At 39.7% G+C, this 18,697-nt stretch overlaps 2 protein-coding genes across 6 annotated transcripts in view; one reads left to right on the forward strand and one right to left on the reverse strand.

Moving 5' to 3' along the window:
* The first annotated feature begins 733 nt into the window (after positions 1-733).
* LOC110980090 (phosphoenolpyruvate carboxykinase, cytosolic [GTP]-like) lies at positions 734-15,078 on the forward strand. 3 transcript variants are annotated; one of them, XM_022236423.2, is made up of 9 exons: positions 734-891; positions 1,981-2,181; positions 2,402-2,586; positions 4,721-4,924; positions 5,737-5,924; positions 6,709-7,047; positions 7,554-7,737; positions 11,128-11,223; positions 11,678-15,078. In XM_022236423.2, exons 2-9 carry the CDS (start codon positions 1,982-1,984, stop codon positions 12,133-12,135), a joined length of 1,854 nt encoding a protein of 617 aa, XP_022092115.2. In that variant the 5' UTR covers positions 734-891; position 1,981; the 3' UTR covers positions 12,136-15,078. The 3 variants fall into 3 exon arrangements, with proteins under 3 accessions (XP_022092115.2, XP_022092117.2, XP_022092116.2); XM_022236425.2 differs by lacking the exon at positions 734-891 and adding an exon at positions 912-1,116; XM_022236424.2 differs by lacking the exon at positions 734-891 and adding an exon at positions 1,351-1,500.
* psmg2 (proteasome assembly chaperone 2) overlaps positions 13,282-18,697 on the reverse strand; it is a 112,070-nt gene continuing 106,654 nt past the window's right edge. For all 3 annotated transcript variants that reach the window (XM_087138336.1, XM_022236426.2, XM_022236427.2), the window contains 6 exons: positions 18,505-18,676; positions 18,198-18,256; positions 17,802-17,920; positions 17,127-17,327; positions 16,846-16,960; positions 13,282-15,689 (listed from right to left, as the gene is read on the reverse strand). In XM_087138336.1, the coding sequence (XP_086994462.1) occupies positions 15,591-15,689; positions 16,846-16,960; positions 17,127-17,327; positions 17,802-17,920; positions 18,198-18,256; positions 18,505-18,676 (765 nt within the window). In that variant the 3' untranslated portion in view covers positions 13,282-15,590. The remainder of the gene's footprint in view (positions 15,690-16,845; positions 16,961-17,126; positions 17,328-17,801; positions 17,921-18,197; positions 18,257-18,504; positions 18,677-18,697) is intronic.

Genomic DNA, 18,697 nt, shown 5'->3' on the forward strand with positions numbered 1-18,697 from the left:
AGAAGTTACCGGAGAATAGCCCCATGCCCATGGTTTAATATGCCAGGTATTTTGGCACCACTAGTGCTAGTCGCATTCTGGATCGGACGGATAAATCAATAAGTCGTAATAATATAACTATTAATAACAACATAATTAATCATCCATAAATAATTAAGCTGATAGGGATAATCAACTCAACTGTTAATACACAATTTACTCGCTGACTTACTTTGGGACTGACGTCTGAAGCGGACAGTCTGAGTGTGAATGGAGGTCTAGTAAACAATGGGTTGACTGGTATATGACTGGGGTTCCTTGTCCTCTTCAAGGCTATTCAATCTATCATGCGCAATAGATGAAATAAGGATTGATCTACGTATGTGTAAATTGTCTAATTAAGCATCATTTGAATTAGGCAAAATCATACCAATTTTTATGAGCCCTTATTTACTTTGCTCATATTCAAAAAGGTTTGGAAGAAACATAAGACCGTTTTTTTAGTCCTTGTATTCGAAAAGTGACATCTGAAAAAGTATCCAAAGGACCCCCGAGATATCATGTAAAGATCTGAAAAAGGTATTTAGTTCACAAAATTTATTTATTCCCAAACCATATTGTAAATAAGCCGACGTTCACTCCAGACATTCCCAGAAACTTCCAATGCACACACAGTACGAGGACTACGTGCACTTGGTGGGTGGCAATTATTATTCATTGTGCTTCGCTAGCCAATCAAAGCCAAGCAACGTCTGCCCTAGTACGTGCAGTTTTGGATGTCGAATGATTTTCGCGCATTTTAGGTGAATCTTCAGTATTTACCAGACAGCATCAGGGTTGCTGTTGTTTCGGTAGGATTCTCTTCGTTTCAGGGATTTGTTTGTGGCAGTAGACGTCTGCAAACGTCCTAAGGTGAGTTTCGAGTCGCTTTTCAAAAGTGATGTACTCGTTTGACGGGGGTGTTCTCACAGGCGAGGGTAAGGCACTTCGAAACAACATCCAGGGTCGGCACCTGCGCTGCGGTCTTCATTCATTAAATGAAATTACATCATTGATTGATACGCGTATACTCGCGCACTAGTACTACGATGCAGTCAGGGAGTCCACCTGGACAAGGCCAGCCGGCACCCATCCCAGGTATGTAGGGGCCCGTGACTGCAGTCATTGGGGATGCGTGGTCTGTTTTTATCATGATGGTACATGTACATACGGTAGGCCTATATCAAGTTCGTTATGGCGTATACAACTTAGTCCCAGTACCAGACTTTATGAAGAGTTCGGACTGTGGTGGATCATGGAGGAATAAAACATGGGTGGATTGTGTTGTTATTTGCCCATGATGAATGCAGACAAGGTCAGTGATGTGTAGCATGCAGAGGAACCTAGTGAACAGGTGAAGGAATAGCTGGGACCTTGATGCACATGTGCCCTGGAGTGTGAGAAGGATGGGAGGTGGGGGGAGGATGGGTAGGCTGGCTTTTGCTGGTAGAGGAGACCCTAACACCAAGGTAGATGGCTCAGGTATGGGGGAGTAGGGAAATGTTGCTGGGGGAAGGGGGGTTAGGCTTCACGTATAGCAGACCCTTATGCCGGGGGGGGTGGTCTTTGTCTTGAGTATTGAGTGCCAGATGTCGCTGAGCTGGAATCCAACATCTTCCGGAATTGTATCATACTGAAATATCTTGAAAGCTTCACAGATTTTTCTGGATAGCCAGGTCTTGATGGGAGTGATGAGTTGCCTGGGTGGAGTCCCAGTGAATCTGATGGTCGGAGATGTGGGTGTGCTTGAAATGTCATGAATTAATGACATTAATTGGGGACCCTACTTCTTAAAACGTTTGTTTCTGTAGGACCCCATCCCAGTTAATCACTTCTTTCTTTTGTATGTACTGTGAAACATTTAAAATAGTGTGTAATTGTTATTTATCCCTTCAGGTCAACACAATTAATTACTGTGTTAATTAAAAATTTTGTTCGTATTCTTGATCCTTGTTCTGGCAGAATGGCAAACTTTCCCAAAGTCATCAAGGGTAGTTTGGATGATCTTCCCAAGAAGGTCAGGGACTATGTTCTTGAGAAAGCACAGCTTTGCCAACCGGATAGCATCTACATTTGTGATGGATCCTGGGAAGAAAACATGTCACTTTTGACTGAGATGGAGGACAAAAAGATCATTAAGAGACTCACCAAATATGAAAATAAGTGAGTTTGAGCTACATACTTGTCTTATTCAAGTGATAAGTGATTTTAATCTGAAATATTTTAAAAGAGCATAACTTATAACTATAAAAAGTGCCGTTTTAATGACTGTTATTAGAACAAACTACCCCCTCGCCCCCAAATCCTCAAAACCCTCGAACACAAGGACCACCCCGGTTTCCTTATCAAGACTGCCTTGTGACATGTCTGTTCCCTTTCACAGCTGGTTAGCTAGAACTGATCCAGGTGATGTCGCCCGTGTGGAGAGCAAGACAGTGATTTCAACTCCTAAGCAGCGAGACACTATCCCAATTCCTAAGGAAGGTGTGGTGGGGAAAGTTGGCCGATGGATATCACCAGAAGACCTAGAGAAGACATTGGGAGAGCGCTTCCCTGGATGTATGAAAGGTGAGCCGACTGGTGGCAATAGAAGGCATTGCCTGTTACTCTGTGGGGGATTTTGTGTAATCTGCTAGCCACAACAGTCACTGTAACTGTAAGGTATATACACGTAATATACTCAGACAAGGAATGTGACGGGACACATATTTCTCTTTTCTGCCACAGCTTATAGCTGAAGTTAATTTTTTTTGAACGGTAAATGATAAGAAACCCTGTGAATATTTCTGAGACCTAAAGTTTTGGCAAGGAGCCGGATACCGAACACAGGGCAAACCAGCTATAGACACACAGGACATACAGGTAACAGTTTACATGAAATAATGGACTACCGCATCCATTCAACATATTACCATTGTGGCCACACCAAGGACACTATACTGTCACAACCACGACATGAACCCGCACATGTGGGCCTTGACCCCGATACAGGTGAGCTAACTGTACCTGACTGCCACAAAGACTACATGTAACACACCGTCCCTTCACATTATCAAGTTTGCCCCAATGAAACCGAAGGGCACCGTAAATTGGCCCCAACGAAACCGAAGGGCACTGTAAATTGGCCCCAACGAAACCGAAGGGCACTGTAAATTGGCCCCAACGAAACCGAAGGGTACCAAGACCAAAATTACAGCTCTTAATTGAACAAATAAACAATGGAAATTCCCCAAGTTGGAAAACGAGGGGGAACATGCTACCGAAGGGCACTATTGTTAGCTCAATACATTTCTACGTTATTACTACTAGAAACCACATGATAAAAGTTAGCCTACTGAATTAAATTTATGCTCTGTGAAAGTTGTTAATTTCCTTTTTTCTGCTACAAACTGCTAGCGATAACAGTTCAAAGTGGATCTTAACCTAGCCTGAAGCAGCAATGAAAAACTGGTGGAGATTTGGGGGAGGTGGCGGGTTGAACAACTTGTTTGAAGACAAAGCTGTGACAAATTGACAAATTTTCCACATGCTCCTGCTAATAAGAAAGAGCTGGGCAGCCTGATTGGCTGCTGGTTACCTCCACTGACCAATCCATGCTCGTACCCTATGCCACTTCCAATTGGATAGCTCTGAAAAACTCGGATTCCTCAAAACCAAATAGCTTGAATTTCTAGTATCATCAGTCTGAAACAATGGATTCGGCCAACGGCACATAACCAGGTGTAAGCCGGGTAGAAAGCCTGCTCATGTGCATAACGGAGAAGCACGGTGTCAATGTGTGCAAGCATTCGTCATACATGTACTATACTGATGGGGTCTCTTGCAATGCATGCACTGTGCATCATTTTCCTCAATCAAGACCCTGACAAGAGTTTTCATGCCCTTTCTCGTGAAGTGGATGGCCACTCACATAAGTTCAAGCCTCCACTGAGTATAAAGCATTTGATCCTTGACTTGATAAAATGAATCATCCCCGGCATATTCATGTCATTCAGCTTGCAGTACTCAATACTACAAAATATTACATATAGTAGTCTGAGCCTGAAGGACCTAGCCCTACAATTTTTCCCTGGCTAGGGCACTTCCATTGCTACTTGTACAGAGAAAAATAAAGTCATGCATTCATAGTGCCAAAACACTGTATGGCACATTGTCTTATCCATTGTTTTTATGGCTTCAGAGAACAAGGTCATGTCCTCTTACAAGTGACAGCACTGTATGCTACATTTTACTACTAAGTAATTTTTAGTTTTATGTCGGGTTAGTGTTAAGTATGTGACCTGCTCTGTGTACATTATATGGTAGTTCTAGTGTGTAAGAGGCTTGTAGTCTTGGTGGACGCTGTTTATTCCTACAGAAATTTGATAGTCAATGTGTGATTGAAATGGTGCTGCAGGGCTTGAGGCTTGTTGTTTATTTCGCCACTGAGACTGTATAGTTATGCTTATAGACAGAGATTGTTTATAAGCTTTAGTTCAGCTTTCTTGTCTTATTTATTTGAGTGATACTTCCTTAAACTGATCTCATTTTCATTAAGTATTTATTGAAATTGTCATGCAGGGAATTTTAGCTTAGCAGTACTGGTCTAGAATTGTAGGACTTGATGTGTGACCTAGGATTTGGACATTTATGGTACGTACATGTAGAATCCAGTAAGACTGGTTGATTGTTCAACACTGTATTTTGTGGTACATTCCTACAGGTCGTATCTTGTATGTGGCACCATTCAGCATGGGACCCTATGGATCCCCACTCTCCAAGATTGGTGTCGAGTTGACAGACTCTCCCTATGTTGTAGCCTGTATGCGTATAATGACTCGCATGGGCAAGAAAGCTCTAGATGTACTTGGTGAGGGAGACTTTGTCAGGTGTCTTCACTCAGTTGGTCAGCCACTTCCCATGAAAAGTAAGTTACTGTAGAATAACAATCAAACCTCAGAATATTGTTAGATTTCTGTTTTGCAAAACTATCTAAACTTCAGCATGGCTAGTTGATTCAGTTTACACAGGTGTCGGAAAGCATTGGGATGAAACTTAAGTTTGTGACTTGAGTCCAATCAAGTTGTTTTAAGGGGATGGTTTGAGTCAAGTCACCAGCTCAAGTCCTGGTGTGTGGTCAAGTAGAGTCAGATTTATCTTGAGTCAACTAGATATTTAAATACTACCTCAGAAGTTAACACAAGAGAGACAGAAACTGCACTGTGATGCAGCAATTTTTAGTAGTTGTTAACTTCCGAAATATTGAAATAGTAATATCTTTACACCATAAATCAAGGTATGTAATTTTTGGACAGTTTTGAACTTAAGGGTTGTTAACCTTTGTCATGAGTCAAGTCTTCTTATGAGGGACTTGAGTAAAACCAACACCATATGCTTTCAGTGAGTTGAATCACTTATTGGGAATTACCCAAGTTCCTAATTTTCTTGCAGTATTTTACTGCAGGAAGGATGCAATATGATCAAAAAGCAAACTTTGCTATTTTATAACTTACAGGCAAGATACATGTACATGTGCAGTGTATTTGGAAACCTAAACAACAAAATGAATTCAGTGTGAATATTAACAAAAAGAGGCAAACCTTTGGCAAACCAAGCCAGAATTGTATAAATGTTGCCATCATATCTCTTAGTGTTGTTCATCCCCTAACTTCAAATTCTGATTCCGTCTGATGAATGTACAGCTCTTTTGCATAATTTGTTTGTATTTGATTTGATTAGCCCCACCTATTAACAACTGGCCATGTAACCCAGAGAAGACCATCATCTCACACATCCCCGCCAATAGGGAGATCATCTCCTTCGGTAGTGGCTATGGTGGTAACTCGCTCCTTGGCAAGAAATGTTTTGCTCTGCGTATTGCATCTTGCATTGCCAGGGATGAAGGATGGTTGGCTGAACACATGCTGGTGAGTGTATGCAAAGACAAAAACAAATTAACATTGTTCTGTTGTATGTCCTTGAGTATTCTTTTGTTAACCTGGATATATCTTGATTATTGATTAGCCCCTACAGTGCATAGTAGGAAACATTTGATGTGTGTTATATGTTGCAAATTGTGAGTGAACTTGCCAGCTGCATTAGGCTATGTCTTAAACATGCCCTTTGTCTTCATACACATAACTACAGCTATGCACTAGAAGTGGTGTTAACCCCAATTGCAGGTATGAAATGCCTCGACCCCAAAGGCTGTAGATTCTTGTAATCTGACTTGACAAGAAGCACCTGCTCATTGGTTGAAAAGAGCTATGTGCATGCTGGTCAGGAGTGTTTGTTTTGTTGATAGCGACACACACCTAATGTGTGCATCTCATAGTCTGTTGTGAACCAGCAAAGTGAAGTTCCTACCAAAGGAGCCTCTGTTGCTAGGAAAATCACTCCCCCTGTTGTCCAGCTTGAGGCAGTGCTACAGGATTTAACCACTGCATCAGTCTTGCTGCACTTGGACAGCATGCTACTCTACCAGTTATCAGTTTGCCATTATAAATGCACACCGTTGAAAGCTTTGTGTGCACAGTTTGAGATTTCTTCTGTTTTTTGGGTGATGTTTTCCTGCTATATTTAGCCTAATTTTGTTCGTTTATCTGTGGATGTACAATATGGTGGGTTTCAACCATTCCATGTTGCTTAGGAATAAAGTGAAATTCATGCAGTAAGATTTTACAGTGATTAAGTTCAGTTTGACATTTTTAGATCCTTCGCCTGACCAATCCTCAAGGAGAACAGAAGTATATCACTGGTGCTTTCCCTAGTGCTTGTGGTAAGACCAATCTTGCCATGATCACACCAAGTTTACCAGGCTGGAAGGCAGATTGTGTTGGTGATGACATCGCCTGGATGAAGTTTGACAAGGAAGGACGTCTACGTGCCATCAATCCAGAGAACGGTTACTTTGGAGTTGCACCGGGGACCTCTTACAAGACCAACCCTAAAGCCATGACCACGTTCCAGAGCAACACAATTTTTACCAATGTTGCAGAGACAAGTGATGGCCATTTCTATTGGGAAGGTTTGGAGGATTATACACCCAAGGTAATGGCTGCCTTTATGAATACAACCTGCAAATTTTGTGATACATTCAGTTATCTACAGTGTAATCTGAACCTCTGTGCATACATGAAAGCTCCTGCTTCGATGCACATGCATTGTATTCTTGGATTCATGTATGATTTATCATAGAGACTTGTGAACATGTATGAGTGATCACCTTATAAATTAGTTTTTTCACATAGAATTGTTTAATTCTGTCTTGAAGTAAATGTACTGAAATAATAGATTCACAGAGTTTGTTGCCTGGTGTCCTGTGAGTATCCAGTGATCGTGTTCATATCTGAAACCACAGGCTTACAAATTTAGCGCTGGTTTGGTCTTTTTTATGCATCTTATAGGGTGATTCCAAAATTATAGGACTGTGTATCATTGCAAGCACCTAATCGCATTTGAAAAAAATTGTAGTAGTTTTTAATTTCAGTAATAATACTGTAAACCCTGCTTTCCCAACAAGTGTCGACTGAATTAATGATGTTGTTACTGTTTAGGATGTGTCTATCACCACCTGGAAGAATAAGGAAAACTGGACCAAAGAAGGTGGAGAACCAGCGGCCCATCCCAATGCACGATTCTGTGCTCCAGCAGCACAGTGCCCAACCCTTGACCCAGCTTGGGAGGATCCAGAGGGCGTGCCCATTGATGCTATTTTGTTTGGAGGACGAAGGCCAGAGGGTAAGAGAGAATATCTGGTGGATCTCTACTATAATTCTGTATCATTTTGACAGGGTAGCGGCCTTGTCAGTTAAAAACTGCTATTATTAGCCACTTGCTGCCAGGGAACCCCGTTTCGGGCACCATAAGTTTATACGCAGAGCTGGAATGGGACAAAAAAGCTGGTCCGTGTAACGAAAGACGATACTTCAAATAAAAGACCTGCTGCTGGGTATTGCCACCATTTTTCGGCTTGCATTTTCGAAGGTAATTTGTCACTGTTTTTAAACAGTATACCACTGTTTTGGGCATAGCGTGGCCCCGGATTAGCACCGCGGACAAAAGTGCTCCATTGATGAGCTAATCCAGCTAATTAGCTAATGCTAATCCAGCCGCATTTGAAAAGACACCACTTGCGTTCACTGGGAACAAGGAAATTGCGCAACACCTCACAAATTCTGGGCTCTCTTTACAGGTCGGCAGGCCTGGCTGAAATACTCAGGAGTCTATGAAGGTTGCCTGTCAGCTTAGAGTAGCCACCAAACAGTCATTCGCGTGGGTGTAAACATCCATAAGATGAAATTATGAATTTTTAAAGATTTTTGAAAACTGAAAATCTTGAAAATGGCCCGTATGTGTGCGCTGCATTTTTAAAAGCACCCAGCAGCAAGTGGTAAAGGGCCCTAATAGAACTTAGAAAAATCAATACAAATGAATTTAAAACAATTTAAAAAAGATTAATTAATAAAAGAGAAAGATAAACAGAAACTCAATAGCAGTTGAACAAAACAGGATTTCTATATAAATTTAGATAAAATAGCAAAGATTATAGAATTAACAGGTAGTACATGTACTTAGAATAATAAAATAAACATAAAACATATACTTAATGAACGAGAAAAGAGTGACAATTAAATTAATTTTGAACAAAACTTCAGTTAACGATGTTAAAATTAACAATCAACACATAACATACAGTTAATGGAAAATGAAGTAAAATGTAAAAGTAAGAGAAATATATATATAATGTATAAACTTTAACTAAAATCAAATGGAGTTAAACAAGGTTAGATTAATATAATCTACAACTTAAAAATTTGTGACAATGATTAAATTAAGATAAAAGATAATGTTAAGGTTAAATGTTAAATAAAAGTCAATTAAAGGAGACTTGAATCTAGAGAGGGACTCAACCTGTCTACGAGAGGTATATAGTCAACTTGTCCCGACCCGAGGTCCCTAAATATTGGAATGTGCATTTGCCTGCATTAGTTTTAGGGTGATAAAGTATGCATAATGAGCTATTTGACAGCAGTCAGGTGCGAAATGAATTGGTTTGAGGTTCAAAGCGAGAATTAAAGGGGATGGGCCGTGCTGGGAAGATTTCTTTTAAAACATGCATCAACACATAAAACAAGCATATATATAACAAGAAAACACATCTGCATAATTTTAAATATGCGGAAATTCATATGTTAAAATTATAGTTTTCACAACCCTATTTCACTCCCTTCTCGGAGCAAAAGCTAAACAACAGCCGTCGGGTACAGAAAGTTGTCTGAAGAAATTCCCAAGAATTGTGATGTCATAGGACAAAGTCCTTTATCAGGCGACTGTTTACTGTTACGTAATGACGCATGGACATGTATATGTACGTAATGTAGTAGCATTAGCGTTAGCATGTACAATCATGTCAGACTCAAACGACGATAATTCAGGGTCGATGCTTTCTCTGATTATGTAACAGCGATCAGTTGTCAAGTTCGTCTTATTCATTTGACGAAGAAAGCGACATTGAAGGAGCTGATGAGGCACAAGAAATACTGCCTTGTCAGTTCAAACCAGAATGCACTCAGGAAGAAATTTTGCAACTCGAGGCTGTTGGCCATGGGCATGGCGGCGATCTGGAGGATTAACAACATAACATTGACTGGTCATGATTTTTTCCTGCACCGTTATAAAAATTTGTCTTTCTGAAAGGACGTAATTATCCTACCATTGGCTATTCAATAGCTGTATAGTAGTAGTTTTTTGTCCATGGTTATAGGCTTACCTACTTCGTCAAAGTTGATGTTCCATTCCGACAATTTTTTTCACCGTGCACTGCGAGTCACTTGCTTCGCATCGATGCATCGTGTGCGTGACGACCATGCGACATTATTTGCACCGGAAAATAGTCCATGTGCGCCAGTACAATATAGTTCCATTTTACATGGTACATGTACGTGTAGTACATGTACATGTATGGGTGTAATGTACGTGTCGGTGCTGGTACATGTACATAAACATGCACATGCATTTTGAGTCCTCGTAAATATTGTGTGCTATCCATAAATCTAACCCGCAAACCCTGGTGTGAAAAGTCACTTGGGAATCTACAAAACTGCTCTCTGGGGAATTGTTTTGATTGCGACAACAGCCACCGACAACACAGTGTATCGGCATTCTTTTGAAATTCACAATTCACTATAGGAATTATTACATGTGTATGACGCGATGGTTGACTTGACACGTACGAGTTATGTATCCAACTACACGCCAGAGCAGAGAATATTATTCTTGTCTGGAAAGTCGAGTCCGTCCAATGACGTTACATTTTTGCCAAGATTTTTCTGCTGCCCTCATTGACCGAGATTGATAAGTTTTGTGAAGGGCCCAGGTGGAGACTGAAAAAAGCACACAGAAAACATCAATTTTTGCTGATTTAATGACATAAAAAAATGGGTTAATCCTACTTTTTGTATATACATGTAAGACGGTTGAAAACTATCATATAACGTCAATTTAACTCTACATGGCCCATCCCCTGTAAGGTAGCGAGGATTAAGTTTTCTAACCTGCTTGTAGACTTCACACAATCATACAAGCTAGAGTTGAGGGAGTGTGGTCCAGGAGAGGGCCTTGTGTAAGTCAGTACTGATGTAATGAGCATTGAGGATTAATCTAGCGAGTCGATTGTGCAATTTAACAAGTCTCTCATTATTGCTGTTAGAATAACTTGACCACACAACGTTACTGTAATTGAACAAAGGCAACACCATGGCACAACTAAGCATTGAAAAAATTGAGGCTGGGAGGCAAGGTTTGGCAGAACGTCAAAGAAAACCAATTTTGTTTGAAATTTTCTCAGCAACAAAATTGATAGGTTCCGACCATCGACTCATCCACATGACCCCTAGATATTTAAAACTACACGTTCAATAGCTTCTCCGTTAAAGTTGATTTGAATGTCTTCAATGTGAGGTTCCTGAGAGGGAATTAGTTGACGTATAATCTTGTCTTGCCTTGTCTACTGAAGACATGACAATCGAAATGAAAATTCTGTGGTGAAAGTTGCACAAGCAGAAGCTTGGAAATGTGGTAGGTACTTCAAGTCATGAAATGGTCATTTGGTTGGTTTTCTTTTCAAAGGAGTGCCGCTTGTGTATGAGACATTCAACTGGCAACATGGTGTCTTTGTTGCAGCAACAATGAAGTCAGAGTCCACCGCAGCTGCTGAGCACAAAGGTGAGAGGTCAAGGTCGATATACTTATGAGTTTTAAGACCAACATTAATATGTTATTGAGCCTAGAGGTTTCATTTGTTCAATAACTATAGACAGCTGCTATAGAATCGCCCAGGAGCAGACTGAATCAATCTCATGGCCTATAGCTTGCTTTTTTAAATTGGAGTTTAGCTTTAAGATGGAGTTGATGAAGATTTTCAAGAGCATTTTTGTTTATCTCAGTAGAGGTAAATATTTCTTTGAAAAATGACTGGAGCTGAAAACTCTCAAAATTATTGCTGGGCTATCATGTGTGCTGTGAGTTTGGGCATTGCCATGCACTGCAAGTAAAGTGATGCCAGCAAAATCGCAGTTTAAAATCAATGTGAATGGCATTTGGTCAGTGTATTTATGCACTATTATTATTTATAAATGGTTTTCATCCGGGTATTTTTGTTGGAATAATTCATTTCCAGGCAAGAAGGTTATGCATGACCCTTTTGCAATGCGTCCCTTTTTTGGCTACAACATTGGGGATTATGCCCAGCACTGGCTAGATTTCAAGGACCAACCTGGCCTCAAGCTGCCCAAAATCTTCCATGTCAATTGGTTCCGTGTTGATGATCATGGCGAATACCTGTGGCCTGGGTTTGGTGACAACGTCCGTGTACTGGATTGGATCATGAAACGCTGCAATGGAGAAGATGTCGCTGAGAAAACCGCCGTAGGGTACATCCCAAAGAAAGAGTCACTCAATGTCAGTGGGTTTGACAAACCAGTTGACTTAGATGCACTATTCCACCTCCCGAAGGAATTCTGGTTAAATGAAGTCGAAGAAAATAGGAAGTACTTTGAGGAGCAGATCAATGCTGACCTGCCTCAGGGTCTTAAGGATGAGCTGAATACACTTGAAGAGCGTGTCAAGGCAATGTAAGGCGTACATTCTGCTTTAACAGGGGCTTGCCCTTTCAAAGCTAGTTCTGAGCTCAGAGCTCTCTGAAATCCAGTGAGAGGAAAAATCCAATAGTTGATGAAGGACTGTGTGATATAGAATCCTCGATAGAGCGAGCATTCGACAACTCATAATAAAGTAATTTCAAGATCAAGTTAATAAATCAAGCAAGTTGGAGCGTCTTTGGGAATACTGAACATACAGCACTAATATGACGCTTGGAAGGAGCTTATTCCTGTTTGTGAAATTTACAAACCTAAATGCACAAAACTACCATCTATGGGAAGACTGCATGACTAGTGCAGCTTATGCAGTATACTTTACATTATAATGTAGTTGTGACTTTTTTTGCATTTCTTAAAGAGGAAGCTTTCATGAGAGAAGTAAAGTTTTATGAAAAGCAGAAAGCTCAGAATGATTGTAGTGCTAGAAAGAGCAGATTGTCTGCAGAAATATGCTGTTTGACAGCTCAAAATATATTTTCTTTGGTACTATTAGGGTTAAAGAGAGACTGAATTTAGCTCCTTGCTACAAAGTGGCTGAATGGAGCAAAACATTTGGAAGTAAATACAATAATATAAAACAACCATTTCACAAACCATGGACCAAAACAAAACAGTACTTTTAAACACAAATAGAAGGGCGTATTAGTAAATATTGGTGTGTGTTGACTGTCAACATGTGAGACCAAGTCTGACGGTGAATCAAAAGGTTGTCTTAAATGGAACATTTTATTTGCTAATATTGTAGTGAATGTGTGACTTTAGAGGATTGATCTATCTCATGTATTTCTGAATAGTGTACATGTATTCCTCAAAATTGTACTTTATAATCACATCTGGTTTTCATTTGTTTTTTATCCACCTTTCTTATGGGTTGGTTTATTTGGTTATGTGATGGTACAGTTCTTTTCACGTCAGTCAATAAGAAAAAGCAGTACTGTAAGTTAATCTCATGCACTTGCCATTTTTGGAGGTCTGGCAGTCATAACTGTGCTGTGGCCATTTCAGTTTTCTTATGGAAAAAGACCAGTTGGATTCGTGTTTTACTTCAGTATTAACATTATTAGTGCATGTGTAACATGCATTATTGAACTGAATCTACCAAATTAACAACTCCATATCTAAACCATTTGCCTTTGTATTGCTGTTTTTAATTTGAAACATATTTCTGATAATGCAGAAACTTTTGCCAAATCAGAGAAATTACATGTACTTGCATGTGTAGCTGCAATGAAATTCCTAGACACAATTGTTCTCAACTGTTTACTCATCTTCCATATACATGTATGAAAACAATGCGTCCTTTTTAGCTTAAATGCATGGAAAAGTGCATTTCAGAATTTACTCACTAAAGACAATTCTAAGAGTTGCTGACTTACATCATCACTTGCCTCACTGAAGAAAAGAGAAAAATTGGGCCACTTATCCCCATTCCTGGAATGACATTTTAGTTTAGCTCATGACTGTGGAAATACTCATCAGGATTAAAAAAACAATAAGGCAGCCAAATACCTTTTGAACTAGTGAAACGAATATTGAAAATGAGGTTAACTGAGACACAAAACTTCTTTGCAGGATTGCATTAAAAAAAATTATTGCAGCTACCCTTAATTTCAACAGAATTTGGATTTTTGTCTTAGGCCTGAAATTAGTTCTTTTTTTTACAGTTCTCACAAGTATGAATTCTTCACACAAATATATTGCATAGAGAGCTTTTAAAAGGAAATTCAAACGAGTTTAATACTTTGAAAAGATCTATTCAGATAAAAGTAGATTTTATTGTATTTTTTCACAAGTCCAAGTCAATGAAGTGAAATATCCAGTATATATTTAATAGCTACAAGCAATGATTCTCTTCAGTAATCCTTATATAAGGATTATATAAGCAATGTGTTGGCATCCAGCTATGGGACTTGGGGATCATTGTACAGAGCTGCATGCTGAGCTTAAAAATTATTTGAGCATAGAAAAGAAACGCTTAGCTAAAACAGGTCACTAGCTAAAAGATACGGTATATACTGCTTGAGAGTGGTGCTCGCCTAAACATTGCCTAGCAGATAAATTTGCCAAGAATTTCTGCTAAACTATTCTGTGCATCTGGGTCCTGTTTCTAAAGATTTCTGTGGCTCTGAATTTAGGTGTTAACCATTTGCTGTTGGGTGGATTTTTCTTGAGCAAGACAAGATGCCGGGTCCTTTTCAAGATTTTTCTGTTTTCAAAATGCTTCAAAAATTCATCATTTCATTTAATGGCCGTTTATACCCACATGATGGACTCTTTGGGCACTACTCTCAAGCTGACAGTTAACCTTCACTGACTTTTGAATATTTCAGCCAGGCCTGCAGCCTTGGAAAAAAAGGCCAGATTGTGCGGTGCTACGCAAGATTCTTTTGTTCCTGAAACCGGCACAGTGTACTTCTGACCTCTTTTCAATAGGGGCCAGATTAGCGCGCAGCAGTGCTGTGTGGCTTGTCGCTGCGGTGGTGGAGAGCTTTTGTCACTGGTGGTAATCTGCTTGCTCTAAATGCCTCAAACCATGGTATACTGTTTCAAAACAAGGCTGGATTATCTCCACAATTGAGAGCGAAAGAATGTTGGTAATGCCCAGCAGCTCAGTCTTTTGTGCTGAGCACAGTCTTTTGTTATAAGGCTTAAGGCCCATCTCTTTTGTCCCAGTTCTGGGCTCCCCGGCTCTGCATATAAAGCCTATGTACTCGAAAATGGGCCGCTCGGAAGGAAGTCATTAAAATATAACTAACATACCAAAGCATGCAATGATGTATGGCTGATTGTTAAGTAGGATTATGTTATACAAAGTGATGAACTCTATAGCTCTTTCCAAAATGTTTACACCTTGCTTTGATACATTGTATATGCATTTAAACTGTTTGAAAGCAAATAAAACAAAAGTAGTTGAAGCAAACATTGCTAGCATGCTTTGGTTTCATTGCCATTTGTACATCAGATTGTGAGGCAGTTTACATGGGTTTCAAGTTCTAAATGAAATGGGCTGCTGTCAGGTAAGTTTGTACAACAAAGATACTTGTTATTCTGAACAAATCCCTGGACTTATTGATGTTAACAATTGTTCTCAATACTGACACCACCACAAGGTGTCCATATGCTGCCTTTGAAATAATATTTATCAACAAAATAAAAAGTTCGTGAATCTTAACATTTGCTAACAAAGTTACTATTCTGCTGCTTTGCTTGTTACTAGAAGACTGGAGTTGGTCATGTAGACCTAACTGCTGAAAGGCCTGATTACTCTTTGTGGTCGAAGCTAAATTTGCCAATCCGATTTCTTGCTCTTGTGATCTTGTTCATGACAGACAACTGACGAAAACGTAGCCAGACAACCAAACCAACCACATGCCATCCACTTCTATATCCCAGTGAATATGAACAGTCTGATGATGATCCAAGTGTCTGGTTCTAATAGATTGATGGCTCAAACTTGGGTCCATATAACATACTCCAAGAACTAGGAATTTTCCAAGGACTGCGAATTCCTTGTTGACTGCTTTCTGGTTCCTGGGGACAGAATACAAGAAAATATCAAATTCAGAAGTGAAGAGAATTTCTTTTTTGTTTTGTTTCCCAACAAAAGTTTTTAACCTAGGAGGTTGCAATAGGTGCAACAGGTGTGAATATTTCTGTGACCTTGTTATGTATACACCAAAGATAGAGCTTTCAATTATGAAACGGACGTAGTTAATTGAACAAGGTCACTGTTGATTTTTTATGGTAGATGGAGGGCTTAGATTCTGAGGCAATTCTTGAGATGGTTGACTTGCTGGAGTCAGGATGCTGTGTAGACTTCTCACGTTGTACATCTGACGGTGAAACTAGACACATTGCTGAGACACCAACAGCTTTTTCTCTGCCCTAATTTAAGGTCAGATCAGCTCGTATGCAGTGTCGGCCACTTTTGTTTAGAAAAGGTCAATGGCTGATACCTCACTGGGATTTTACCCTCTTATGTGCAGCTCCTTTTGGCAGGATTGCTGACCGTAAATGAGTACACTTTATCTCTGGCATTACAAAGCTTGGCTCTGAGAATCGAGTTTATGGTCCTCAAACATTTTCAAGCAAGCTATTTCAAAGGAATAATGCCTTAACCACTTCGTGCTGGGACCATTTATCCATGTTGTTTCTGCTGGGCAGGGTAATGTTTCAATTTTTTCTGTTTTCAAAATTCTTTAAAAATTCACAACTTCATTTACTACACATTTACACCCACACAAATGACTGTCTGGTGGCTACTCTAATTTGACAGACAACATCTATTGACGCCTGAGTATTTCAGCCAGGGCTACCGCCTTGTAAAAAGAGCCCAGATTGTACAGTGTTATGTAATTTTCTTATGTTCCCAAAACTGGCCCAGTGCGCTGCTGACATATTTCCAATAGGGGCCAGATTTAGCCTGCAGCGGTATTGTATCGCTCATCACTGGAGCGCTTTTGTCCCTCGTGGTTATACCTCGTGGTATAATCTTTCAAACAATGACGGATTTCCTCCGCTATTGACAACTGAAAAAATGTGGAAATTCCCAGCAGCTCGGTCTTTTGTTATAAGGCCCAGCTCTTTTGTCCTGTTTCGGGCAGCCCGACATTAGGTATAAAGAAACAGAACCCGAAACCAGGTCTCCCAGCCACAAGTGGTTACCAAATAAGTTCTTTGTTCATACCTGTACCAACTGAAGCCACTGGTTTAGATGACTGACCATTGAAAGAGCGTCTGGAATATTGTCCCCTTCAGAGCAGAACAACAGAAGTACAGCAAGTGGAATGTCTTGTGAGCAACTGGAAATAAGAAGATTAAATTTAGGAAAATCAAACATTAAAACATTTGGACTAGTTGACTCACAGGAGGAGGCATTCACATTAGTCTTAATTTTGATTTAAACCCAAACAGTTAACTGTACATGTATAACTGATTGGAAACTTTCAACAAGGATTACAAACTCACCAATCTTCAAACAATTTCTTTGCAATTCCCCCTCCAGGGATATAAATGCCCCTGGCATATTCTGGTCTACCCTCCTCATTTGAAAATGGTGGAGCCCACTGGTTCTTTCTCTTTTCTAATTTCTTCCAGTGCAGCTGCTCTGAAAGGACTGTACCAAGTTGTTCTTCCAGTTTGGGGGTGGTTAGATATCTGAACTGACTCCTACGAAAAGAACAATCACATTTATTTAAATAACACTCAATTTAATGAGAAATAATGCTCAGTCAACAGCATGTGAGAAATGGCCACTACAAATCTTAAAATTTCACTTATGGTGATTAACAATGTTCTTTTTACCTTGTGGGTGTATAGCATTCCATAATGAATGTTGTCACAAAGAGAGTATAACAATTGAAATAAAAGTTTATTAATAAACAAGGCTGATTCAAATCGAAGTTGATGAAAGTAATTAAGCTGACTGGTTTGCTTGAAGAAGCTAACATGGTGTGTAAGGTGACACACTGGTATATCAAGCATGTCTTAACATCCTTACTTTAACCAAGTCCAAAAGTTTCAGCTGTGGCTGAAATTAACACATGTACTTATGGAAGCCACTATTAAGGGCTGTGGCTACTTCCCATACAAGTGTACAATTACTCCTAGCCACAGCCAATATTGATTGGAATACTTCTTTACCCTGTCAATTGTGCATCTATTCTCTCATGTGACTGGCTGCTGGTAAGTAGGATGACTTTTGAGAATTTGGCATCTTTGATCCAAGCCAAGAGCTTTCTCCTGAAGTCCTCATGCTTTCCCTGAACAGTATCGATAAGATTTTAAATGAAAGCTATCTTTGGTTTGGATAAAAATGTAAAACAAAAACAATAAAATGGAAAGAAATCCACAACCTACATTCAACATGGTCCAAAAGCAAATTTCAGTTAGATCAACCAAATGACTATCAAACTCCTGGGTGCTCTTGGATTGAGTAAGCCATTTAGAGATGGTATAAACTTTCAAGCAGTTAGAATGTTATAATTTTACCAAATTACTTGGAAATGAAACAAAATAGTCAAATTAATAAAAATTCACCTTGACCAATGGTGTCCGTTGTTGAACCACAACAAGTCTCTTCTGCTTTGATTCATAAACTACAACGGAGAAAACGTGAATGTCAAATCAAGAAAGAAATTTGATATCTTCCAGAAGGTCTAATTTTTAAGGTTTCTTTCACTAGCCACCTTGGTGTTTCTTTGTAACTCTATCCTATGCTATTAAATTCTCTCTGATAAGCAGTTTATATGGCATTTGTTGAGAGGGTTAAACTGCTGCCCTAGAAGTACTAATCATTTTACCACTGCGATGAAAAAATAAACTTTTGAAAGTAGAAGATTGCTACCTTCAGTGCTGGTGACCAAACATCCTTCAGTCATTCCGGCTCTCCCAAACGGATCATGACCACACAACGGTAGAATGCTGGCATCATGAAGGTACCCTGCTCTAGTCAGCTCTAGTGTAGAGATGAGAAGATCTGCTGACAGCTGGGCTACATTGCCAACAGATACTGCTGGCTAAGGAGTCAACAGTTAATA

Source organism: Acanthaster planci, linkage group LG06 (genome assembly GCF_054643075.1).
Source record: "Acanthaster planci isolate LZ-2023a linkage group LG06, COTS_SCS, whole genome shotgun sequence".
Taxonomy (NCBI): Eukaryota; Metazoa; Echinodermata; class Asteroidea; order Valvatida; family Acanthasteridae; genus Acanthaster; species Acanthaster planci.